At 38.4% G+C, this 26890-nt stretch overlaps 2 protein-coding genes across 10 annotated transcripts in view; one reads left to right on the top strand and one right to left on the bottom strand.

The window, feature by feature from the left end:
- dync1i1 (dynein cytoplasmic 1 intermediate chain 1) overlaps positions 1–10824 on the top strand; it is a 66259-nt gene extending 55435 nt beyond the window's left edge. For all 9 annotated transcript variants that reach the window (XM_022747552.1, XM_022747550.1, XM_022747549.1 and 6 more), the window contains 2 exons: positions 7274–7399; positions 10027–10824. In XM_022747552.1, coding sequence (XP_022603273.1) covers positions 7274–7399; positions 10027–10137 — 237 coding nt within the window. In that variant the 3' untranslated portion in view covers positions 10138–10824. The remainder of the gene's footprint in view (positions 1–7273; positions 7400–10026) is intronic.
- A 938-nt stretch (positions 10825–11762) lies between these two features.
- slc25a13 (solute carrier family 25 member 13) overlaps positions 11763–26890 on the bottom strand; it is a 46121-nt gene continuing 30993 nt past the window's right edge. Inside the window, exons 14-18 of the mRNA XM_022747280.1 lie at positions 22443–22583; positions 18341–18479; positions 14458–14616; positions 13092–13182; positions 11763–11985 (exon numbers count right to left, since the gene is read on the bottom strand). Coding sequence (XP_022603001.1) covers positions 11802–11985; positions 13092–13182; positions 14458–14616; positions 18341–18479; positions 22443–22583 — 714 coding nt within the window. The 3' untranslated portion in view covers positions 11763–11801. The remainder of the gene's footprint in view (positions 11986–13091; positions 13183–14457; positions 14617–18340; positions 18480–22442; positions 22584–26890) is intronic.

The following is a 26890-nucleotide window of genomic DNA, read 5'->3' as shown; positions in this document are numbered from 1 at the left end:
AAAAAAGTCATAGTATAGTAAGGCATAAAATGTCATAAAAACGTCATAGTATAGTAACGCATATAAAAGCCATAGTATGGTAGGGCATTAAAACATCAAAAAAGTCATAGTATAGTAAGGCATAAAATCATTAAAAAACTCATAGTATAGTAAGGCATAAAATGTCATAAAAACATCATAGTATAGTATCGCATAAAAAGTCATAAAAACGTCATAGTATAGTAAGGCATAAAAAGTCATAGTATAGTAAGGCATAAAAAGTCACAAAAATGTCATCGTATAGTAATGCATAAAAAGTAATAAAAACGTCATAGTGAAGTAAGGCATAAAAAGTCGTACTATAGTAAGGCATAAAAACATCAAAAAACGTAATAGTATATAAGGCATTAAAAGTCATAGTATAGTAAGGCATAAAAACCTCAAAAAAGGTTATAGTATAGAAAGGCATAAAAAGTCATAAAAAGGTCATAGTATAGTAAGGCATATAAAAGTCATAGTATAGTAGGGCATTAAAAGTCATAAAAATGTCATAGTATATAGGAAGGCATAAAAACATCAAAAAACGTCATAGTATAGTAAGGCATAAAAACACCAAAAACAGTCATAGTATAGTAAGGCATAAAAACATCAAAAAAAGTCATAGTATAGTAAGGCATAAAATGTCATAAAAACATCATAGGATAGTAAAGCATAAAAAGTCATAAAAACGTCATAGTATAGTAAGGCATAAAAAGTCATAGTATAGTAACGCATAAAAACATCAAAGAACATCATAGTATAGTAAGGCATAAAAAGTCATAAAAATGTCATAGTGAAGTAAGGCATAAAAAGTCGTACTATAGTAAGGCATAAAAACATCAAAAAACGTAATAGTATATAAGGCATAAAAAGTCATAAAAACAGCATAGTATAGTAAGGCATAAAAAGTCATAGTATAGTAAGGCATAAAAACCTCAAAAAAGGTTATAGTATAGAAAGGCATAAAAAGTCATAAAAAGGTCATAGTATAGTAAGGCATATAAAAGTCATAGTATAGTAGGGCATTAAAAGTCATAAAAATGTCATAGTATATAGGAAGGCATAAAAACCTCAAAAAACGTCATAGTATAGTAAGGAATAAAAACATCAAAAAAAGTCATAGTATAGTAAGGCATAAAAACATCAAAAAAAGTCATAGTATAGTAAGGCATAAAAACATCAAAAAAAGTCATAGTATAGTAAGGCATAAAAACATAAAAAAAAGTCATAGTATAGTAAGGCATAAAATATCATAAAACGTCATAGTATAGTAAGGCATAAAAACACCAAAAACAGTCATAGTATAGTAAGGCATAAAAACATCAAAAAAAGTCATAGTATAGTAAGGCATAAAATATCATAAAACGTCATAGTATAGTAAGGCATAAAAACACCAAAAAACGTAATAGTATATAAGGCATAAAAACATCAAAAAAAGTCATAGTATAGTACGGCATAAAAACACCAAAAACAGTCATAGTATAGTAAGGCATAAAAACATCAAAAAAAGTCATAGTATAGTAAGGCATAAAATGTCATAAAAACGTCATAGTATAGTAACGCATATAAAAGCCATAGTATGGTAGGGCATTAAAACATCAAAAAAGTCATAGTATAGTAAGGCATAAAATCATTAAAAAACTCATAGTATAGTAAGGCATAAAATGTCATAAAAACATCATAGTATAGTATCGCATAAAAAGTCATAAAAACGTCATAGTATAGTAAGGCATAAAAAGTCATAGTATAGTAAGGCATAAAAAGTCACAAAAATGTCATCGTATAGTAATGCATAAAAAGTAATAAAAACGTCATAGTGAAGTAAGGCATAAAAAGTCGTACTATAGTAAGGCATAAAAACATCAAAAAACGTAATAGTATATAAGGCATTAAAAGTCATAGTATAGTAAGGCATAAAAACCTCAAAAAAGGTTATAGTATAGAAAGGCATAAAAAGTCATAAAAAGGTCATAGTATAGTAAGGCATATAAAAGTCATAGTATAGTAGGGCATTAAAAGTCATAAAAATGTCATAGTATATAGGAAGGCATAAAAACCTCAAAAAACGTCATAGTATAGTAAGGCATAAAAACACCAAAAACAGTCATAGTATAGTAAGGCATAAAAACATCAAAAAAAGTCATAGTATAGTAAGGCATAAAATGTCATAAAAACATCATAGGATAGTAAAGCATAAAAAGTCATAAAAACGTCATAGTATAGTAAGGCATAAAAAGTCATAGTATAGTAACGCATAAAAACATCAAAGAACATCATAGTATAGTAAGGCATAAAAAGTCATAAAAATGTCATAGTGAAGTAAGGCATAAAAAGTCGTACTATAGTAAGGCATAAAAACATCAAAAAACGTAATAGTATATAAGGCATAAAAAGTCATAAAAACAGCATAGTATAGTAAGGCATTAAAAGTCATAGTATAGTAAGGCATAAAAACCTCAAAAAAGGTTATAGTATAGAAAGGCATAAAAAGTCATAAAAAGTCATAGTATAGTAAGGCATAAAATATCATAAAACGTCATAGTATAGTAAGGCATAAAAAGTCATAGTATAGTAACGCATAAAAAGTCATAATAGTAAGGCATAGAAAAGTCATAGTATAGTAACGCATAAAAAGTCATAATAGTAAGGCATAGAAAAGTCATAGTATAGTAACGCATAAAAAGTCATAATAGTAAGGCATAGAAAAGTCATAGTATAGTAACGCATAAAAAGTCATAATAGTAAGGCATAGAAAAGTCATAGTATAGTAACGCATAAAAAGTCATAATAGTAAGGCATAGAAAAGTCATAGTATAGTAACGCATAAAAAGTCATAATAGTAAGGCATAGAAAAGTCATAGTATAGTAACGCATAAAAAGTCATAATAGTAAGGCATAGAAAAGTCATAGTATAGTAACGCATAAAAAGTCATAAAAACATCATAGTATAGGAAGGCACAAAAAGTCACAGTATAATAAGTCATAAAAAAGTCATAGTATAAGTAAGGCATAAAAACGTCACTGCATAGTAAGGCATAAAAATGTCATTATAGTAAGTCATAAAAAGTCACAGTATAATAAGTCATAAAAAAGTCATAGTATAGTAAGGCATAGAAAAGTCATAGTACAGTAAGGCATAAAAACGTCTTAGTATAGTAAGGCCTAAAATGTCATAAAAATGTTATAGTATAGTAAGGCATAAAAATGTAATAGTATAATAAGGCACAACATGTCATAAAAATAATGCATTAAAACTTCAAAAAACGTCATAACATAGTAAGGCATCAAAACCTTAGAAAATGTCATTGTATAGTAAGGCACAAAATGTCATGAAAACGTCAGGGTATAGTAAGGTATAGAAACATCAAAAAACGTCATATTATAGTAAGGCATAAAATGTAATAAAAACACCATAGTATAAAAAGGCTTAACTTGTCACAAAAATGTCATGAGGCATAAATGTATGTAAATGTCATAGTAATGCAAGGCATAAAAATGTCATTGTATAAAAACATCATACTATAGTAAGGCATAAAAACAGCCTTGTATAGTGTGGCATAAATTGTCATAAAAATGTGACAGTATTGTAATGCATAAAAACGTCAAAAAACATCACAGTATAGTAAGGAATGTCATTAAAAAATGAAATTATTTATAAAGTCATAAAAACTTCATTGTACAGTGTGGTGGAAATTTGTGGATTTGGAGAAGTGAAGGAATGAACTGGTGAAACAGATTTCTTTTCATTTTATTCAGAAGTAACAAATACAGTTTGCAGAGACAATCTTATTTCAGCTTAAAGGACAGAGCTCTTGCACCATAGGGGTGATAAAGAGGTCTGACCCTGAACATAATTTTTCATGATCTTTTATAGCAAATCACACCATGAGAGGGTTTGAGTGATGTCATCTATTGTGATGAGTTAAAGATGGATATGCTTGTTCACATTTTCAGTTCGTAGACAACTGATATCTTTGTTCCCATTTTCAGTTCCTTGAAAACTGGTTTATGTTGGTTTTCATCAGACCCGTCATATAAGCATACATGATATGTAAATTCAAAATTCAAAGAAGTACTGAGTACATTATTCAAATTCAGGTTCTCATATAGTAGAAGTAGTGGAAAATTACAGTGCATCAGTGGACAGCTTGATGATAAAAAATTTTCTTACAATTCCCCCTTCAGCGATCAAATGGCCACATTACAGCAACATTTTATTACAGTGACAGCAGAACTTTAACATTCACATTGATGCCTCCAGTATTACCTTAAATGTATTCAAGTGTATACAATCTATGTCAGTCGGCATCCAGCTTTAACCTTCAGTGTTTTGAATTAAAACCTTCATAAAATGACATTTAGAAGTGCTGTTTTTGAGGAAATAGAACTTCCTGTGATTAGTGCAAGTATGAATATGAATACATGTTATATAATTACAGTGACAATATCTAGTTTGTCATCATCATGGCAAGGGAGAATCCAGTTCGTTGTGGGATACAGGTCAGGATTATCGTCAGGATCAAGCGAAGCAAAGGCTCCATTCTGGTAAGAGAGGCCATTAGATGATCCCACGGTGGTGACATAAACTCACTGTTTGCACGTCACTTGTTGGAGCTTGGCACGCTACTGTTGGAGGAGGGCGCCGTTTCACCCCTCACTCTTCTTGGTCACCTTTTAGGAGTAGCAATCCACCTTCGCTACTGGAGAATCCTCAGCGCACTTTGGTGACTTTGCTTTGTCTTGGGCTTTAGCTAGTGTATGTGGGAGTTGAGCTGAGGGACCTGTGTCGTCGTAGGGTTCTGGGATGATCTTACAGTGGCTTTCCTGTGAACGTAACTGTCCTGACCTTAACAAAATCTTGTGTGAACGTTGAAAACCCACATGTGTACCGTGATGAATTTATGGCAGTACATATTCCCCCTTTGCCCACATGATCTCTTCAGTGTGCCAATTTGGCATAACAGTGGAAGAGAGCACGTGGCAAACATTGTTTACCAGGCATTAAATGTCATAAAAACGCTATAGTATAGTAAGGCATCAAAATGTCAAAATACGTCATAGTATAACAAAGCATAAAAAGTCATAGTATAGTAAGGCATAAAAACACCAAAAACAGTCATAGTATAGTAAGGCATAAAAACATCAAAAAAAGTCATAGTATAGTAAGGCATAAAATATCATAAAACATCATAGTATAGTAAGGCATAAAAACACCAAAAAACGTAATAGTATATAAGGCATAAAAACATCAAAAAAGTCATAGTATAGTAAGGCATAAAAATACCAAAAACAGTCATAGTATAGTAAGGCATAAAAACATCAAAAAAAGTCATAGTATAGTAAGGCATAAAATGTCATAAAAACGTCATAGTATAGTAACGCATAAAAAGTCATAAAAACATCATAGTATAGTAAGGCATAAAATATCATAAAACATCACAGTATAGTAAGGCATAAAAAGTCATTGTTTGGTAAGGCATAAAATCATCAAAAAAAGTCATAGTATAGTAAGGCATAAAACATCAAAAAAAGTCATAGTATAGAAAGGCATAAAAAGTCATAAAAAGGTCATAGTATAGTAAGGGATATAAAAGTCATAGTATAGTAGGGCATTAAAAGTCATAAAAATGTTATAGTATAGTAAGGCATAAAAACCTCAAAAAACATCATAGTATAGTAAGGCATAAAAACCTCAAAAAAAGTTATAGTATAGTAAGGCATAAAATATCATAAAACGTCATAGTATAGTAAGGCATAAAAACACCAAAAAAAGTCATAGTATCGTAAGGCATAAAAACATCAAAAAAGTCATAGTATAGTAAGGCATAAAAAGTCATAAAAACGGCATAGTATAGTAAGGCATTAAAAGCCATAGTATAGTAAGGCATAAAAACCTCAAAAAATGTTATAGTATAGTAAGGCATAAAAACATCAAAAAAAGTCACAGTATAGTAAGGCATAAAAACATTTAAAAAAGTCATAGTATACTAAGGCATAAAATATAATAAAACGTCATAGTATAGTGAGGCATAAAATGTCATAAAGCGTCAGATCATAATAAGGCATTAAAACATCAAAAAATTTCATAGTACAATAACGCAAAAAATGTCATACAAACACCATAATATGGTAATACATAAAGACGTCAATAAACGCCATCGTATCGTAAGGGCATAAAAATGTCATTGTATAGTAAAGCATAAAAATGTCAAGAAACGTCACAGTGTAGTAAGGCATAAAAATATAAAAAAACATCATACTATAGTATGTCATAAAATGTCATAAAAATGTCATAGTATATAGTAAGGCATAAAAATGGCAAAAAATGTCATAGTTTAGTAAGCCATAAAAATATCATAGTATAGTAAGCCATAATATCTAAAAAAAAAACATCCCAGTATAATAAGTCATGAAAATGTAAAAAAACGTCATAGTATAGTAAGGCATAAAAATGGCAAAAAACATCATAGTAAAGTAAGGCATAAAAATGGCAAAAAATGTAATAGTATAATAAGGCATAAAAATGGCATAAAAGCGTCATAGTATAGTAAGATATAAAAACGTCAAAAAGCGTCATAGTATAGTAAGCCATAAAATGTCATTAAACGTCATAGTATAGTAAGGCATAAAAATGGCAAAAAATGTCATAGTATAGCAAGCCATAAAAACATCATTACATGTCATAGTATAGTAAGGTAAAAAAATTTCAAAAAACATCATACTATAGTATGTCATAAAATGTCATAAAAATGTCATAGTATATAGTAAGGCATAAAAACGTCAAAAAACGTCATAGTATAGTGAGGCATAAAAATGGCCAAAAATGTCATAAGCCATAAGACGTCAAAAAACATCATCGTATAGTAGGCTATAAAATGATATAAAAACGTCATAGTATAGTAAGCCATAATATCTAAAAAAAATTTTTTAAAAAAAGTCACAGTATAGTAAGGCATGAAAATGTCAAAATACGTCATAGTACAGTGTGGTAGAATTTTGTTGATTAATTATTATGGCCTTTTTTTGCTTCCATATAAATCGTCTGGAAATCAATATGAAGCAGGACTAAGACTGAGAAGGGCTTCTCATCTCAATCTGCTGTTTATTATAAACATCCCAGTTTTCAAAATAACATGAACGCGCAATTTGCAGTAATGTAATGTGATGAACTGTATAGGTGGAATTGTGTACAAAAAAATCTGTTGTATTTTTATGTAGCATTTAATTTATGTTGGTCTGTTTAATTGCCCACCAGGTACCAACTGCTAGCGTGACCATTGAGGGTGCATCAGCCCTGAACAGGGTCCGCTGGTCTTCAGGAGGGAAGGAAGTGGCTGTGGGTGACTCAGAGGGCAGAGTGTGGATCTACGACACTGGAGAGGTAAAGATAATAATTATGCACTTCATAAATAGATGAATTGCATAGTACATGTACTGTAAAGCAGAAACATACTCCATGTCTGTGAGCAGATTCTTTTTTGGTACCCAGAAAAAAGAGCAGTGTGAGCGCTCATTGGTTTGAGGTACAGGTTAATCGTTACAGAACAATAAGTGTGACATTTTATGTTTCTCACATAAAACATTGATATTTTTGCAGCCTGCCTTGGTTAAAAAATTAAAAAAAATCTGCTCCTTGTTGTTGGATTTACTTAGTGTTCTCTGATGCAAAAAGCCCCTGGTTCTCGCGGACTTCGTTTTCAAACAATCAAAAATGAATTACACCCTAGGTGCCAAAAGCATGAGTGGAATACAGAGACCAAAATATATTGCACTGTTGCAATTAAGTTGTTTTACAGTACATTGAGAGATTTTAGTGCCCAAAATTTGAGTATGTGGTCTTGCTAAATGAAACATCAGTAATACATCCCTCTCTCCTGATTTCACCAAAATAAAGTGTCATGTGGTGGGAAGTTACGCATGTAATAGTGACTAAATCTAAATTTTACACACATATGCATTTGCTGCTTTTTCAGACTTTAGTGTTTCATGTATATTTGGTACATTTTGGACCACTGGGTTTGTTGAAAGACAGGCACTAAAAGAGGAGAAATAAGTGCATTTTTCTCACAGTAAAACCTCCACATGCACCACAACCAACCATTTTAGGTCTTGTAGCCCTGTATGTTTACCCAACTGTCTGCATTGCGATGGATGTATGTGTTTGATTTTTTTTTTCTCCTCTTTCGTGTCCCTGTAAAATGGCCTCCACATGACTTTGCCATCACCACAAAGCGGCCAACCACTCTGCCTGTGCCTGTATGTTCTCTCATGTTTGGAGGGCTCTGGTTAGGATCCCCATGTGAGGGCGCGTTAGCCTAGCCACTTGGCTAATTTTAGCCTCTTTTTTTTGTTGTGTGGTAAGTTGGAGAGAGGCTGAGCTGAGCTGGTGGCCTCCATGCTGGGTTGATGGTAACGAAGAGTCATCAATAAAAGTTAGTGGGGTTGAGAGGTTTTATGACTCCAAAGAGGAGTGTGTGTGTGTGGTGGTGGTGCTGGGGGTATTTATTTCACTAGAAACTCCCCCTATAGAGCTAAAACTAGGAACAGCATGAATAAAAAAAAAAAGAGATGCCAGCAATTCCATCCAGAGCAGTGCGGTCCTAAGACCAAATGCAAACCTTGAGACAGTTCCAGGAAAGCAAAACACCAAATTATTTTATTTCAGTATTACTTTACTCAGTACAAATTAGTTTTAGGTCATTTATCAGCAGGGATTAGGGCTGTTTTGATTAGTCCTCTACTGGTGTTGCTCTGTATGGAAAGTCCAGATCAGGGTCAGTGGTCTGATACAGTTCCATGACATGAAAATGTTTTGGACCTGCTGCTTTGACAACAGAGAATCCAACAGTGTTTCTTTAACATTCGAGCTGCTGTTAAAACGCTGCTAATGCCGAAGTCACTCAGGCACCATATAGATGATGTTCTGGCAGAGCCCCCTGCTGCGGCCAGCCCAGCTCTGTGGGGGGTTGGAGGGTTCAAAATGGCTGCCTCCCTCCTCCTGGTTCCTGTTTAATTACAGCCTGGCCATGCAAAGCGGTTGCAGACAGCTTGGGTGGCGGCCGTGGCTTCTGTCCCACTCACTCTGACTCCCACATTGCACGACCGTAGCTACACACTTAAAGAGCAACAACATTCAGTTTGACAAGTCCTTTATTAGCCCTATGCTCTCTGCAGTTGGTATGCTAGCAGCATGGCTGTCGGGATGATAAGGTCAATTGTTGAGCCTCACATCTACCACGGCTGAAGACAGCGTTCTGGCATTCAGAACAAAATCAGCCTTGCCTTAAAAACAATGCAGATCAGGGAAGTTGAAGGCTCCTCTGATGTCGCTCTGCACAGCAGTTTATGATACGATGTGATTGGATTTTACATCTCTGGGACATTGTCACAGCAGCAACTATTGTAAATGTTTTTACTAATAGTAATCCACCAGGAATGTGTGCTTGCATGTATCTGATTGGTTAACACAGTACATTGCCAGAGGACAACACTTTGAGCTGCAGCAAAAAATGAGGGTGGTTCAACTTTTTTGCCGGACGACCCCGATTTGGAATTCCTGCTGCACCACTGTACTGTCCCCACTCAAACGCAGACCTGTCTACCTTTATGCATTTCCTGTAGCAGGTACACATTTTGACATAACAGTACGCTGGTGTGATTTGTCACCCTCAAGTATGCAAAAAGCTGATGGCGCCAGGTGAGTTTCACCAGTTCAGCAGTACTGAAGTCTTTCTTCAAGGTTGGCAGGTCTGCAAATGAGATAGAGGGAGTGAGAGTGATATTTCATGCAGAGCTAAAGTCGCTCTATTTTTATTGATTTCCCATAATTGTAGCCTGTGGCATTATTTATAAAATAGTCTTGAGTAAAAATGAAGGAGGTGATTCTTTGGTATCCTAACAATCAGTGACAAGCAAACATCCAGGTGTGGTGCAGACATCACCACCATGCAGATGTTTCCACCCAGTGCTTAATGCCATGTACCTGTGTTTCTGTTATGCTTCTTCCAGCTGTCGGTGGCTCACACTGATGACTGGGCGCGCTTCGCCCGCACGCTTATGGAGATCCGTGCTAACCGGGCGGATGGCGAGGAGGAGGGGCCTATGGAGCTGGCTTCATAGAACAGGACTCCAAACCAAAGTGGAGTGAATCAGAGACCTGGTGTGCTTTTATTGGTGTCACTGTAGCATGTGCTTCTCACTCAGATTTGTGTTTCTCCACCTTCATGTTCATGTTCCTGTCTGGTCCAAAGAAGACCACACTTTTATTGTACTTTTTGCATTTGCTCTCCTGTAAATGCAAACTGTCTATTAATGGGTAAACTGTTGACTTCTACTAATTTGTCCTGTCTTATTTATTCGTTTAATGAATTAAGGTGATTTGTTGCTTGCAACTCGTGAGCCTACAGTATATACAAAGTGGCAGCCTTATGAAGATATGTGTACTGTAACGACGCTTTGCACTACCGTGAAAATAAAGCAGGGTCCATAGAGTAGTCACGTATTGTTTACAAAATGTCACGTTCACTTTCTGTTGTGCTTCTTTTCTCTGTATTAAACCTGCATGCAACACATTCCTGAAATATTCCAGATGGAGTTAGTGTGGTGACGTTTTCACACGTGGGGCTTTGTGGCTGCTCGATGTCAGTATTTCAGGGTGTCAGAAACAGAAATCAAGTGTGGTTTTGACACTTTTGTCTTTTGTCCTGAACGAGAGCTACAACTGTATATTCTAACAAGAGGTATATTGTAATGCAGAGTGCTTGCTGTTAAACCTGCTATGTTTACCATTAAAGCATAGCTGATGAACTGATGTCTTGTCTTTTCTTCTGTGCATTCAAACAATGGGAATGAAAACTCAGACATACGTTCAGTTTACTAATATAAGTTTCTCTTTACTCTCAGTAGACATGTTGCTGCCATACGTACAGTAAGGCACAATTATTACACACCATCTGTGACTCCTACATTCTCTGCACTGTACAATTTTAAATACTCAGTCATGACACACTACAGAACTGCAGTGGGTGCCAGCTCTCTCTTTCAGATATTTACACATCTGCATACATTTAGATCTGAAACCAAACATCTTACAACAGTAAACATCGTGTACAGTCAGAATGTTACACTGTGTCTTTACATTCAAGTACTTTTTGGTCATGTTCTTGTGGATACATTTGATCAAATGAGCAACTCAGGATCAAAACAGCCGTATAGATATGAAAATATGTCTCTGGATATCTCATATATACAGAACTGCCACATTTATAATCAATAAATCCTTCTTCAGCCAGCTATATGATCATATGAGGAATGTGCTTTTGATTATATAGCAACAATAGGAAGACACTGGAAAGAGCTGCAGCTGTATGTAGTTATTGATGCTATTTTCCAAAGCAGTTAAGGTATATTTCAACATCTGCCAGCCCTTCTACTGCCTGTGTGCATATACTGTACCAGCTAAACTGTATGAAAAACAAAACCGCATTTTAATACAACTCTATAACAATGTCAGTCAAAGGTGAAACAAATGCTGCACAAGTTCTACAAAGAGTTTTCTTTGAGTAACCCATGCTTATCGGTTCACCAATTAATGTAGCTGCATATACACTACTATATATATATATATATATATATATATATGTATATATTTATTTATTTATTCAAGAGAAAATAAATAACTTTAAATAAGTAACTTAAAATACTACAAACAATGACTTTTGTACGAAAAACATTCAAGCCCTCTCTTTCACTTCACTTACCCCCGCCCCCACCTGTGGATTGATTCAGGGGGTGTTTGCAGGGGCTGGTGCTGCTGTCGCCACCGTGTAGCGTGGGAGATGGAGACCAAACTTGCTCTCGATGCCAGCGAACGTGGCCACGGCCAACCTGAAGCCTCCGATGTGGTCGGGGTTGGGCGCCGGCAGGCTGATCCGAGACTTGGGGGTGGGCTCCGAGCCAGCCGGCTTTCTGTGGTGTGGAGAGAGCGAGAGAGACAGACGGAGGACGAAGCCAGAGGCACAGTGAAACAGGAGGAGGAAAAATGCAATGCAAAAAGGTGGAGTAAAAGGCAAAACTGTTAAACAACATAAACATGGTGCAAGATGTTATTTTAACCAAACAGGGCAGAAAGTGAGTGTTCACAGACAGGAGTTTTATTATCATTATTATTAAATCTTAAATTAATATTATCATAGTAAACACAGTTTCACCACAGAAATAAAAAATCTTGATAGAAAATCAAAGGTGGAACAATTAAAAATTTCTCCCTTTAAACAGAACTGAACCAAATCCCTCACTGATTTCACACCGAGCTCTGTGATTCGCTGCCAACACGTCACGGACAGCAAAGAAATACAGATGAACTCACTCCAAACCGCACTGACTGTTCACTGGATCTGCAGTTGATTTTGTTTCACTGTGAGCCTTTGGGAGAAAGGCAGCTTCATATAAAAGTAATGAGCCATCCAGCCAATACATGCGTGTGCAACACAGTCTCAGCTGTCCATTAAAAGAAGAATTTTTTTAGTCATTTCTGAGAGGTTCACTGCCTCTGTTCCCCACCGGACCTTTTAAACATCAGAGAACTAGAGAATTATTCCTGAGAGTGACCTATTTGGACGAGGAGAATGAGCTCGTTTCAGTCCCAGTAGTGGGGGAGAGTACGTGTACAAGTCTGTCTGCCCTGATCACAGTGCTGTAAAACTCTGGAGTTTGACAAAATTGTCACATCCCGAGCTTTGAGCAAGGGCTTCAGTCTGTCAACTTATGTGCACGGAAATTATTTTTGGTCTTGTGGCTTTTCTTTTTCTCTTGCAGGGGAGGAAGGACACACACCAGGAGCAGCTACTGTACACTGAAATCAAGCTGACTGTTCAAGGGGGGGTGGTGTTTGAGAATGGGATGAACGAGATGTAGTACTGTCTTCAAAAAAATAAAAAAAAAAAAGGAAAAAAGAAATGTCTGCTTTAAATTGTTTCACTGGGAGATTAGGGGAATTGACGTTTTGGTGCGGCTCAGAGTTTTGTAATGACAGAAACAAGTGAAGGTAGTTAGTAAAACAGATTGAGACTTACTGTCCTCCAAAGTCGACATAGAACCAGCGCTGCAGGAGTTCATAGGTCACAAGAGTCACTCCGAATTGAGGCGAGGACCGAAACACTCGAGCTGCAGGAGGGAGTAGAAATGAGTTTACTCAAATTCATAGACACACAAGTGTATAATCAAGGGCTTAGGTTTGGGCACAATTAAGTCTATTTCTTGCATTTATATACATTTAAATCAATCAAGCAAATAATAAATTATGATTAAATTATCATAATATAATAATAATGGTAGTATAACAAAAAAATCTAAATGCAGTATAGTTTCTTTTAATTTCCATGTGATGCCAAACTTTTGGGCCATCTTACATGGGATGACAAAACATCACTATTTAATGAACATCGAAAAACGTATCTTACAGTAGCACATATAAAACCAAAATAAAATAAAAGGTTAGGTGCAACATTACATGTATGTCTATAAAACTTAAATATATTTTCAAATGACATATATTCATGTGAAGAATAAAAAAAAAGCAAAGTGAACGGCAGAGGACAGAACAGAAAAGCTACAAGCTTAAACTTTATCCTGATAAATGGCCTTTTCTTTATCTGCCAGATTTTCTGGCTAATTTAAATGTTTAGTCTGTAAACAGCCAACTCACTCTTAAGCGATCATTCATGTTTACAAAATAAAGTTTTGTTTTTATCTTCCTAAACAGAATGTTGCCTGGTTCCCAGTAAAAACATCACTTAGACAGTACTTGGAACAAATCAGCTTTCCTTCTTCCACACTGACAAACTGTCCAGTGTAAAGTTTGTACATGTAACAAGTCCGTACAAACATATTATTAATGCCCTACATTCGAATTACATTATAATATGTTGTAAATATGTAAAAACAAAGAGCACAGTCCTTTGCTGCTTTATCTGTTCAATTCTAGCACCGAGAATATTATCCATAAACAGAAATACAGATTAAATCCTTTTATCCCCACAAAAGCATGAGGAGGTGATGCAAGTCCTTTTTACAGCCCTTTTCCTTTTCTCAGGTTGTATACGGCCTCACAAGCTCCACCAGTACGTCAGGTCAACCTGTATGTAGCCTGCGAGGCAAAACCCAGGCACAAAAAGGTTGCAGAGCTGTTGCTGCTGCTTGTAAAGTGTATTTTTGTGAGTAAGGGTAATAACTGAAGGCGACTCACATGAGCATATCTACATTTTTGTCCAGCTTTATGAGCTTCTCTCATCTTGTTTATGGCAGCCGGACTGAAAAGCTCAGAGATTTTTATAAAATCAAACTTCTAACTGTAGAAGTGTGGGGGTTGGAAAAAATGGGTTTGAAATTATATTCACAGCCCTTTTTTATGTCATTAGATGTTTTATTTCATGAATGTACCTCCAGCTCCTTTCCAGAAAGCGCGGGGCCCCTCTTCTCTGAGGATCTTCCAGAAGCAGTCCACCAGGCCACTGTAGGTGGTCTGACCGGCGCGTGCCGCCACCTGTAGCCTGGTCTTGATCACATCTGCTGGGGTCACCAGAGAGGCTGCTGGCATGCCTGGACACAGAAATGCAAAAGCTGTTCAGACTTGCGTGATGTTGGATGTGTTTGATTCTAAATAGAGCACATATTTAAAATCACCCCCAAACATGAGCTGATTTGCAGAAAGCAGCCATCAGTGACTGACTGAAATCTTGCATATCATCGTAACTGCATCTGATAGAGTGGTTTCAGCGCTCTTTGTTCCCTCTTTTAAAACACGTCATCTTGGATCTTGACCATCTTGCAGCAAGTCTGCCGCATACGTACACTATACACAAGTAGGGGCCAGTTCCTATCACTTCGACATCGACCAATCCATACCACCAGCGAGGCCATTATTTAATCTCTACCTTTTTTCTTCCTTTCCTCTCTCTCCCACTTTTCTTACAGGCATTTGAAAGGGGCCAGACAATGGACGGTAATGACAGCAATGCACACTGTGCCCCGTGTGCCGCTGAAAGTGACTAGCTGACTGAAGGGAGTGACTGCAAAGTCCCCACTCCAGCCACTTCAGCCATGAATGGGCTCAATCATTGATGGCTCGGTCATTACCATCAACTGCCCTCTTGACGATTTAGTCTGACTTCTTGGTTTTTGTAACGGCCAAACGAGCTATTCAGCAAGCCTGATCAACTCAGCATTAGGTAGCAGACTAGCAACCGGTGGAGACTGACCACCTGCACTGAACTGAGGAGAGGAGAGGGGAGGGTTTGAAGTATAGCTAATGTAGTAACTCTGACCCTGCAAATGCAAATATTAACAATTGCAGTTTTGAACTGCAGAATAATGGCACAGTGGTTTATCATTTGATACCAATTCTTTTTAATTTGGTATAAGGACATTCTATTGATACTATATCCTCAAATATCAATTATTTAACATTTCATCTGAGATGAATATACAGTATGATCATAGGGCTGAAACTATTATTTTCATAACAGATTAAACCTCTTAATCTATTGATTTTTATAGCCTTATAAATTTGCCTCAACATGCTTTACAATCTGTACAGTAGCCTTTGTGGCAGCTTCTATCATTAACCATCAGTTCTGATAAAGAAAACCTCCCAAAAAAAAAAAACCCTTTAACAGGTAAAAAGTGGAAGAACCCTCAGGAAGAGCACAGAGGAATGATTCCTCCTCCAGAATAGACAAAGATGCAATAGTTACTGTGTATAAAGTAGCAAAATTACATTATGGAAAATCAAGATGACAATATTACCAGGTCCAAACAAACAAATTGTCAAAATATGTGAAAAACGCCCATCACAATTTCCCACAGGTCTTGGTGTCTTCAGAAATTTTGTCCATAAAACAGTCTGTAGTTAAAGCTGCTATGTGTAGGTTTTGTACACAAACAAAAATAATGTTTAGATTCAGTATTTCTCACCAAAAACCATCATGTTTATCCTTGAGATCTTAACAAAAGTGCTGAATGCATCTCCTTCCTCATAAAACATTTACAGCCCATTTGAAAAAAAATATTTAAAATCATGCATTTCTCACACCCATGTTTGCTTGCTAGCAGTCTTCCTCATCTTTGTCTGTGTGTTGTAACGTGGCAACGCACCGACAACCTGGGGATCGGTGGAACAGCTTAATGTGAACTGTGCCATCGCGTACTGAATTGTGCCACCGTGTACATTGTTCCATAGCACTATTATTAGTGGTCAAAAAGCCCACTGGACACTTTTAACATTTGTAGAAAACGGAGAAAAGCAGAAAACACTCACTTTTAAGAAGCCAGAAGCAGCAAATGTTTGAATGAAAAGTGACTCAAACGATTAAATGATTATCATAATAGTTGCAGATTAATTTTCTGTCAGTTGACAAATCAACTGTTTCACCTCTGCATGACTAGAATGATAATATTACTTTACCCTGTCATGAGACAAAAGTGAAAACATTTGACTTGACGTGTGTGCTCATTCTCATTAATATTCATTCCAAATTTCATGGCAGTCTGGACAGTAGTTGTCAGGATACTCCTTTCACCCCACAGCCAATAAGACCAAAACTCTCTCTCACATACAGAGTTAATGTCAGTTAGAGATGGCCAACACTATGTTCTTCACAGAGCAGACTAATGCCTGGCTAAATAATGCTGTACAAACTGAGCGTGTAATTCAATTTCCTGTGCTGACTGTAAAACACTAATTGCCAGAATGCTGCAACCGCTGATAAATATATGTGAAAGCGGGATGATAAATGTGTCGACGTAACGAAAAAAATAAAGAAATCATGAGGCTCGTTTCAGCTCGGAGTCTGTGGGCCATGGCTGCCAGTCTTGTGGTGAGAAACCAGAGTAAAAATGGAGGAGGGAGGGTGGATTTATGATTTTTCCGTGTTGTGCCGTGCCTCTGCGTCAAAAAGAGAGTGCTGCTGACACATCTCTGAGGATTCAAAACAAATATTAAGTCTTTTATGCAAATGCTCTAAAGCTTTTTAACTTGGCAGGAGAGTGCTGGGCTGTTATTAGTGTTTTCTTTAGGATAAATCCAATATTAAAAGTCTGCTTTTAATAGATCATATTTTCAGGGAGATGATAAAGTTGTTAAGTCATCAGTGGATGTTTTGGTTCTTCTGGTCTCTTTGCTCATGTCTGTGGCCAAACTAATGCATATACAGGGCTGTGTACATTCCTGCAGCGTGAACATGTATAAAGTATGCACAAGCATGTTTGTGCAACAGTGTGTGCTTTCTCGCATACATGTGTATGTGCATGTACAATATATTGGGATTGGAAAGCCTGGTTGGCAGGCATGTGAGGCGCTTCCCTGCAGCAGAGCTCCAAAACCCCAGTCCCCAATCACTGAGCAGCGCTCTAATTAGCAGCTACCGCCATGGAGCCTGCGGTCAGAGGCTGCCTGGCTTCCATACTTTGAGCTCTGCTACTGTTACTGCAGGCTCGTGAAAGTCTGAGGAGAAAGCAGAGTGAGACCTGCTCGCACTCTTTGTTCAAAACTGGAGCACACCAAAGATTTTATTTCCTAAACTTCAGGGTTGTGCACATTGTGTCAGGGACTGAAGTTGACTTTTCTAGACAACGGACAATCAGATATTTTACAGAATACTGTATTTTCATTAGAAAGTCACAGGCACACTCTACATGGTTACGTTATTAAAATACAACATGGGTTTATATATAGATACAGTCTGCCAACAATTACAATATTGTAATAATTTATTTAAAGAAATACCTTCTTAAGAAAAATGCAGCCTTTAAAATACCTGTTTATAAACTTTATAATTTTTCATTTCTCTATTGATAATCTTTTTCTCTCCTGATACTGAATAACAATCTCTCTTTTCCCCAGATCTAAAATCTCTTCTCACACTGTAGACATAATTTTTTTGAAATGTAACCTGAGGACAGGGATTGTTGTGTTGCTAAAAACTGAGTAATGGATGTAACTGATAGTAAAAACACTAAATTCTATAGTGACATTGATAAAGTAATTGTATTTCATTTGGATCAGTCACATCTGGACAATACCTGATCCATCTAACACGGTCAGTACTTTTCAAATAGGTGCAACTCTATTTCCTCACCCCAGAATGAAAAATTATTGTCCTAATCTGACAAATCCATAAATTTCTTTCTAAATCATGCTGCACAAAAGGCACACATAGATGCTTTTGATTTTGACTGTTTTTCAAGGACAGTGTGGGTAACAGTTCCTGCCCCTGTCTGCTTGAGTTTAAGGGCAGTAACGATGGTTTAGTAAGAAGGACTTTACCTGCCAGAGCTCCAGCAAACAGCATCTTGGCTGGCCCTATCCTCCCGTCCTCCTCAGTTAGGTAAGCCTTGGTGTGAGCATAGCAGGGAAAGTAAATGGCTGAGAAGGGGATGTCCCGCAGAAAACAAGCCTTGGATCCCTGAAGAAAGAGAGTTAGAGAGGAGGAGAAAGAGGTATTTTAGGTCATAATATTGGGTTTAGAGTCAAACTCTCATAAAGAGAAAACAAAGACAAGTATAAACAGAAAGGGGAGCAGAGAAAGAGTGATGGGGCTCAGGGGATTCAAACCTTGACTTCTTGCTCTGGGCTTGGAAGATGGATTGTGTTTTTTTTTTTTTTCCAGCCACAATATGAAATATCAACTGTCTGTTCACAAAGCAGATATTCAAGAATCAACTGATGTCACCGCCAAAGAAATGACTTCCAAAAGACTCCTGGATCTCTTTTGGTGGAGTGAAATATTGACCACAACATGCCAGAGAAATCATGTCTCTGCATATGCAAACGATCTGTGTCCACAGCAGCAGGTGAGGGAGGCAGCTCCAAGAGCAAAGCTGACAAAAGAAAAAAAAAAAATAGTGGGAAAAGCAGAGAAAGACAGACTGGCTGACGAAGATGGCTCCTTGTCTGCCACTGTAAACAACACTATATCATCAAGCCTATTGAGTTTCCTGCTGTATTTCAAGCCTGTTGGCACACTGCCACTGTCTTGATACAGCAACTACAGTCAACAGAAGGCGTTTAAAGAGCTGGGCAGGGTCTCCCTGTTTTGGATAGGCTTCATTTAACTCCTATGGGATAATCCTTTAGTTCCTACACACACACACACAGGCAGAGAGAGAGAGAGAATTGGCAGATACCTGGGCTATCTCTTTCCCTCTCTTTCCTCTGGCACTTCTTGTCTGCCTGTCCCTCCTGCTCACTGACTGGGGCCCGAGCGGCTGCTGAAAGCTGGGAGATTCTATCGAGGCAGGACAGACAACCAGCGTCACAGGGACTGGGACTGGAAGCCTTAATATCAGGGTACTAGTGTTGGGTTGGGTAATGCACTTGCAGAGCAGCAGCTGAGTGAGAGTGTGTATATACAGTGCTTTACACCAAGATGAAATGCAATTCAGAACAGGCAAAATGCCTCTGATGTACTTCTACGCATAAGCAGACTTATATACAATGACTACATATATTTTAAACATCATCTGGATCAATATTCTTACAATGACAGCTTTCCCCCTGTGATGAATGGTGGCGCTAGTGCGTTAGCCACCCTACCAACCGGTAGCTCCACCAGCGGAGGGTGAGCGTCAGGATAATTACCCTGACAAAGGCTGCTCTGTGCCTGGGTGCAGCCCCTCCGGAGCCAGCCCGTCTGGGGCTTGCAGGCTGAAGCTCGTCTCCTCCCCACCTCCCCTCCACCACCACCACCAATACCGCTACTGCTTTCTCAATGCACTTTGTCTCCTCTTTATGCATGGACCAGGAGACGAATGCAATGAAGTGTGCATGCACGCATTGACACACACTCTTTTGGGTAACGCAGCATTCTCTCAGACTGTAGTTATATGGACACTCCAACATAGTCATAAACTGCTAGGAGTGAGCGCACAAGCACTCAAACACAGGAACAGTAGGCAGGTAGAAAGAAACAAGAGGAGGCACCATGTTTTTTTACAGCCTTGTTAAGAGACCCAAAAGGTTTACATGGAATTTGCTTGTGCTGACCGGTGGTCACGTCAGCAGTGTAGTAAATAATGAGCAGACAGTCAAAATGTATGTCCTGTCTAAGGAAGGCTTGATCTTCATTGAAAAACTGTTTACTACTTAGAATTTGACAACACAAGTGCCATCGTTTTACTTAAATAAAATGAGGCAAATTAATCCAACCCCAGGTATGAGATTGACATTTTCACAGTTGATTGTGTTTACAGTCGAGGCAGAATCTCTCCTGCCAAGCTCCATTAGGATTTATTTATGTAATTTAATTAGACATGCTCTGTTTCACCCTGAGGGCTAATGTCCCTGTCTAGCCAGTTAAGCTGCTAATGTTAGCGGTAGCCACAGCTCGTTCACTGACTCCTACAGCTCTTCTGTCTAAGTGGTACCATCACAAAAAAAAAACAAAAAAAAACAGTGTAACTGTGCACCTCACTGGCACAAACAGACTGTCGTAGGAGTCATAATATTTATAGGGGAAGTTAGAATAAAAAAACGGGAAATATTCTTTAAAACACACCAACACTACAATATTGCTATATTAGCCCATAAAATGACACTGTAATCTTTCACACTTTACAATGCGTTGGTGCATAATATCATACAACACTAATATGTTCAAACAGTGCACTGTAATTTTTAGTCCCTGTGCCATTGAAAAATACCAATTATGGCAATTAAGGTTAAATACAGCTTTTAACATAAATTGTGCTTTTTTTTGCTCTTGAACAGAAGACCACATGGAATTGTTGATTTAAATGATAGCTGATGTGGGGTAACGTAATATGTATAATTGTACAATAGGTAATAGAAGAATCACATACAGTATGATTTACACAACAGTAATGAGAAATAATGGATTGTTGTGAAGTTGTGAGAATGGATACTGGACATCTGGCAATGATTTGCCAAATAATTTAACTTGAATTTAGCGTTACATAAAATACAGCTCTGGGCTTCTTCCAAGGGTGTACCTTTCATTTAATGATAAATGTGATTTTCAATTTAAAAATTGGAAATCTCCTGAATACAGTGATGTCTTCTCTCCAAGTCCTCTATCATTAAATTAGTCAAGTAGTCAATGTCCAGTATCCTTTGACTGATATGTTACTGTGATCTGATCTTTTAACTGCTTCAGTGGCATGACTTGTCTCTAAGTGAACATTTTAAACACTGCATCTCCCATTATCTTTTCTGGGAAAGGAATTAATGAGCTTCATGCTGACAAATCAGAGGGGACAGAGACAAATGAAAAAGTGGGTTTGTGTTGACTGACATGAAACCAACAGGCTGCTGTTCTGTTGCAACACTCATCAGTTTAAACCAATGTATTTGAAACCATTTTTTTAAGACATCAGAGCATTTTATTTTATAGAACCCCCAAATGCCCCCCTGACCTGATTTCTAAGGTTTCAATTAGTTTGCAATTGCAATATTTAACACTGTGAAAAATACACACATATCACTATCACACCAATAGCGCAAGTTCAAGCTAGCGCATAGCTAGGCCATTATTTCCAATGGAGAGAGTAATGGGGAGAGTGCTCTCCCAGGAAGCTGCGTGACCCATAGCAGCACACACTACAGTGATTTCATATTAGGTCAAAGTTCAACTAAATTGAACAGTGACCTCCACTGTGTCCAGTTGGATACTTGAATTGCTGGGTCTGACAACTTTACTAACATTTTTTAGGCACTTTATTCCTTTATAAGACAGTGACAGTAAAGAGATGACAGGAAATGACGGTAGAGACATGCAATATGGTCCCCAGTTAGGGACATGGAGTCCCTAGTTCAGCGCCTTAATCCCTTGGCCACCACAGCAACCCGACAGTTATAATTTTACTGTGGAAAAAAAAAGTAGGAAAGTACATTTGTGCATCTCAGAATTCTCTTGTTATGTAACTCTACTCTCTAATCCTAAAAGGACCTGAGCAAAAAAATCTCAAGCATGGCAGAAAACACCAGGTTAGAAAATAAATTTTGTAAAGGAAAATTTTGTAAAATTAACTGCTGAATCCTACTTTCTTGTGGGAAAAAATCTGTTTATATTTCAAAAGAGAAGTTGGATGATTCTCTCTCTAATTCTGCATGTGCTTATTAATATATAAACATATAAACATTGCATTTATACGTTTATATGTTAAAACTCTGTATTCTGCGCAATCTGATCTAACAAGATACACCACACTTGTTCTAATACTGCAACAGAGTCATGAGAAAAGGCATTTTTGTTAAGGTGCAATATGTGGATCAAACATGGGATCACACATCGAGCCAAACAGCTCCACAGAAAATGCATGTGAACTGCATCCGCCGCACATGAGCCTTTAGTGTCCACTTGCATTTTGTGTGATGATCTTGCACCTCTGACCTCATCATTGTTTCCCACCTTGTAAAGTCCGAAAAAGCCGAGGTCCCTGATGACGGACAGGGCGCTGACCCTCGGCCCTGTGGTGATCTCTCCAGCCACCTGCAGACGAATCTTTACTATCTCCAGAGGGTTGGTGAAGATCACCTGGGAGCCGCCAGCCTGAAGGAACACAGTGAAAAAAAGAAATCAACAGAGTGAACTTCAAGAAAATAGAAAAGGATTAGGTACTGATATAGTGATATGCTGCTGCAAATTAAACTCAATTTAAATGTCAGTTACGACAATGATTAATGTGAGATTTTGTGTGTTCCACTCAAGACAGGTGTTCATTTCAACATTTCAACATGGCACACAAAAAACATTATGACACAATCAAGAGAAAAAAATGTTTCTGTTATCTTGCTTGTACACGCAGCAAGTGATGTAACTTAACAATAGTGCCGCCTCAGCAACCAGCTGCAAAACAACCGCGTGAAGAGGAGGAAAGTACAGGAGAGTGCCGGGAAGTCCAACTGATGCAGTTGGGTCTGTCAGCTGTTTGTCTTCATCACACAGACCCTGCGGGGACTCTGACTTCTCTTTTACTCTCTAACCTCTCACTTTGCGCTCTTCTGCAAACCTGTACTTGTGAAGGGAGGGCAACAATACTGCAGCAAGTTCAGACTGGTTCCTCTGCCTTTCAGGTCGGCAGGGCTTTTAAGTATTAGAGGTAGCTGCTGTGGTAGAGTTGTGGCAAGACAAATGGTTAGCTGTATCTAGTCAGGGAGGATGACATGATGCTTCTAGATACTGAGAAATGTTTGGAGATTTTTATTTGGAAAATTGACTTCTCCTGACTTAATGTTGTTTAATCATTGTCCCTCTCTCTGTCTCTGACTTCCTCTCAAACTATCCCCCTCATCTTCTCTAATACTGTGTCTCTCTCGCTGCAGTTGCCCATGGTTACTGTAGCTACAAGCAAAAGGGCGGCACATCGCAATTAGATAGCAATCGGTTGCCATGGCGCCATTTCTGTCTTAAATAGGCCTGGTCTGTTTGTTGTTGTTTCTCTCCTTTTCTCCCCCTACTTCATTTGCTTCGTTATGAATGATGGATTGTTCTTGTCGCCGCTTGCCTTACGGGAAGGCATCAAGCTCCAATCTGCAACATGGGCAGTTCTTTTTTGCTAAAAGTCCCTCAGTTTTAAGTGTTGCCATATATTGCCTAAGAGAAGAGAGGGAGGAGGGAGAGACAGAGATCATAATCGTCTCATTGAAGGTGTGTGCAGCAGCTTTTTTTTTCCAGCTGAGTGTAGTGGGCTACAGCCTCCCTTCCAGACCAAACGAGAGGCTGTGAATAGCAGGAGGGCTGCTGCTCCAAAGCCGCTACATCTCACAGCTAACTCTTTATGACTTGTTTTATGGAAATAACCTAGTTGATTACATGCTGGCTAATAGCACGAGCATTAAGAGGCTATTGGCTCTAGCCCATAGCAGGGTTGGCTGCTTCAATTGGATTCTAATGAGACTGGAGATGGAGATGTTGTTTACTCAAGGAGGGTAAACAACAACATTGTTCAGAGAGATGAGCTGACAATTATACCTGACAACATGAGATAAAAAGAATGACAGTACAGAGCTCTTTTTTCCAATCCCACATTTCTATCAAATAATTCTGGAAAAACCTTTGAACCTCGAGGACAGAGAGGGAGATGATTAGAAAAGAGAGAATCAGACAAATAAACAGAGAGAGCTAATGAGAGAGAGAAGGATAGTAAGAAAGAAACAGAGAGAGCAGTAGTCAAAACAAGAGAAGTGAAGGAAGGTCGAGGTTGAGGCAGCGAGGTTGAGGGTTGTGATTATGGAGTGACAGCGTCGGCGGCTCTCTGATGATTCCCAGGTAATTACAAGGCAAGGTGATCCTTAGAAACCTGGGACGTCAGCACCTTATGCACGCATCACAGCTCCTGGCTATGTGTGTGTGTGTACTGCAAAAAGAGCTTAGTAAAGTTTGAGGAACCCCCCCCCCCCCCCCCCCCCCCCCCCCCCCCCCCTCCTCCCTCCCTCTCACCACTCACTTAAGGCCATACAAGAGATTAGCACCAGCTAAACACATTACCCACCATCCATAAATAACAATCACACTTTCATTTGGACCTAACAGCCTTCATGCTTTATGTGCAGGTCCGTGTGTGTGTCTTAGATTCACCGATAATGTTTTCATAATTCATGTCAGGCTTGAATAAGAAACCCATTACAAAGACTTAAACCAACCATGCAAACCTGTGATACATTTACAATGAAAATGAACAAAGTATTGGTGTATTTGGACTCAGAGTCTTACCCCCACTCTTCCTCTCAGCAATGACCCAGTAAGCATTTTGTGTAACTTAAGTCCTGAAATGCAGGCCAGTAACTGCCAGATAAGCATCCAGCCAGCTCAGTCAACGGAGCATGCCATTCTTACCAAATAATCATTAGAAACTGGCAACCCGCACTGGAGCTTAATGGTGCTGAGCCACAGGTTTAGAGAGGGGAAAGAGGAGGGAGCAGGAGGAGGAGGAGGAGGAGATGAGGACAGGGAAGTGTAGGTGAGAAGAAGAGCGTATTTAAGAGGGCAGAGAAGAGTGAAAGGTGATAAAAAAAGATAAGCAATAAGAAGAAGAAGAAAAAACAAGGACAGCAAAGAAAGGTATGAGGCAAAACAGCACATTAGAGGAGATAAAGAAGTTGTGTTGAGATAAATTTACTACACAGAAAGTGAACATAAAACATTACTAGTCCCCTGTTCTTTCTCTTTCTTTTGCTTTATAGACTGTGGATCTGAGGCCGACACTGTGGTCCAAACCAACACTTTCACAGCTACCAAATGATATAAACAGATTTCATGTGCTGTGGCTGGAGCCTCACTAAAACAGGGTTCAGGAGGGTTCGACTTCTATGTGTGAGTGTGTCAGTGTGTGTGTGCTTGTGTGTGTGTGTGTGTGAGATAAAGTGGCAGGCAGAGTGCAGTGCCAGCACTAACACCGGGGCCTCAGCCAGGATGAAAGGAGCTGTCACGACGGCTCACGGAGGAAAAGAGGAAAAATCCATCCATCCACACTCCTCTCCACTACATTTATCCTCTCCCTCTGCCTCTGTTATGGTTCTGCTTCTGAATCCATATGGGTTGTATAAAAAAAAGGCAACCACTACTTTTCACACCCAGTACAGTGGAGAACACTTCTTTAGTATATTTGCTTTCCTAGAGTTACTGTACTGTTTTATTTCTGTCTCTTTCAAAAAACAAAATCGCCATCCAAAATTTAAATTACAGCAAATGTACCATGTGAAAACATTTCTTAAACGTATTCCAAGAACAAATAAGGTCAATTGAATGTGCCTGAGTGGAGCTAAACCCATAATGACTTGTGTATCCTGAAATACTTTGCTTTAGTGATCAGCATCAAAAGGGGCTTGAGTGAAAGACCTTCTTTCATTTGCTCGGCCTTGGAGGACTCACTGTGTGTGTGTGTGTGTGTGTGTGTGTGTTTGTGTGTGTGTGTGTGCATGTGTGCATACATGGATTGTGGTTGGACTGTGACAGCTCAGTGATCAAAACCTATGATGGGAGGGGAGCAGGTAACAGACTGGAGGGGGGAGGGGGTCTCAGGTAGCAGCTGCTGTCAATCTTCGTCTCCTCCTTGTAAGTGTACACACGCGTGTGCGTGTGCGTGTGTGTGTGTGTGTGCACCTGTGTGCTCTTCTGTTTGTCATACATGCACACACTCTTACGAGTGCAATGTACAGCATGTGCGTTTGCTCTTTCATGTGTGATCTCTACACGTTCCATCAACAAGCAGCGACTGCTGGCCTCCAAACAGGTCAGTGTCTGTCTGCTCAACTGTCAGAAGGGCGGCACTCAGAAAACAGGTAAACATAGTTAAGAGATGTATGCTGCCTTGGTACTGTACACACTGTCTATGTAGTGCACAGCATCATTTCTGCACAGTGCACTTTGAAGAGCCACGATGATGAAGAGGGAGAGAGAGGCTCTCCATGTTTGGATTTTTAAAGGAGAAAGAAAAAAAGGTGGGATACTGAAATATGTAATGTTGACTGTATTGGAGCCAAATACTGGCACGCTGTTGTAAACATGCTGAATATATTGGGACATATTCACACTGTCAAAGAACTCGGAGAAGTTCTCAGAGGGAATCTGAACAAGAGGTGTGATTCAATCATTCCTATACCCACTCTTTAGTTGTGAAAACAAAATGTTGCTTGGAAAGCAGTGGCTCTCCATAAACCAGTCCTATTACTTTATTATGATTTATTGTTAAACAGCTACAGTGACTCAGCTGTGCAGTTTGTTGAGATTACTGCTTGAGATGGTTAAATGACTTTGTTGTATTGCCCCTTTTTGCAGTTTAAGGCTTCATACATGTAAAGAGCACATACTGAAGTACCGTGCTTTGTTGTAGATCTTACATCTTATCACCAAACCAC

The sequence above is a fragment of the Seriola dumerili genome, unplaced genomic scaffold (genome assembly GCF_002260705.1).
Source record: "Seriola dumerili isolate Sdu_G_001 unplaced genomic scaffold, Sdu_1.0 BDQW01000110.1, whole genome shotgun sequence".
Taxonomy (NCBI): Eukaryota; Metazoa; Chordata; class Actinopteri; order Carangiformes; family Carangidae; genus Seriola; species Seriola dumerili.
The sequence above is the reverse complement of the archived record's forward strand: the minus strand, read 5'-3'. Positions and strand labels throughout refer to the sequence as shown.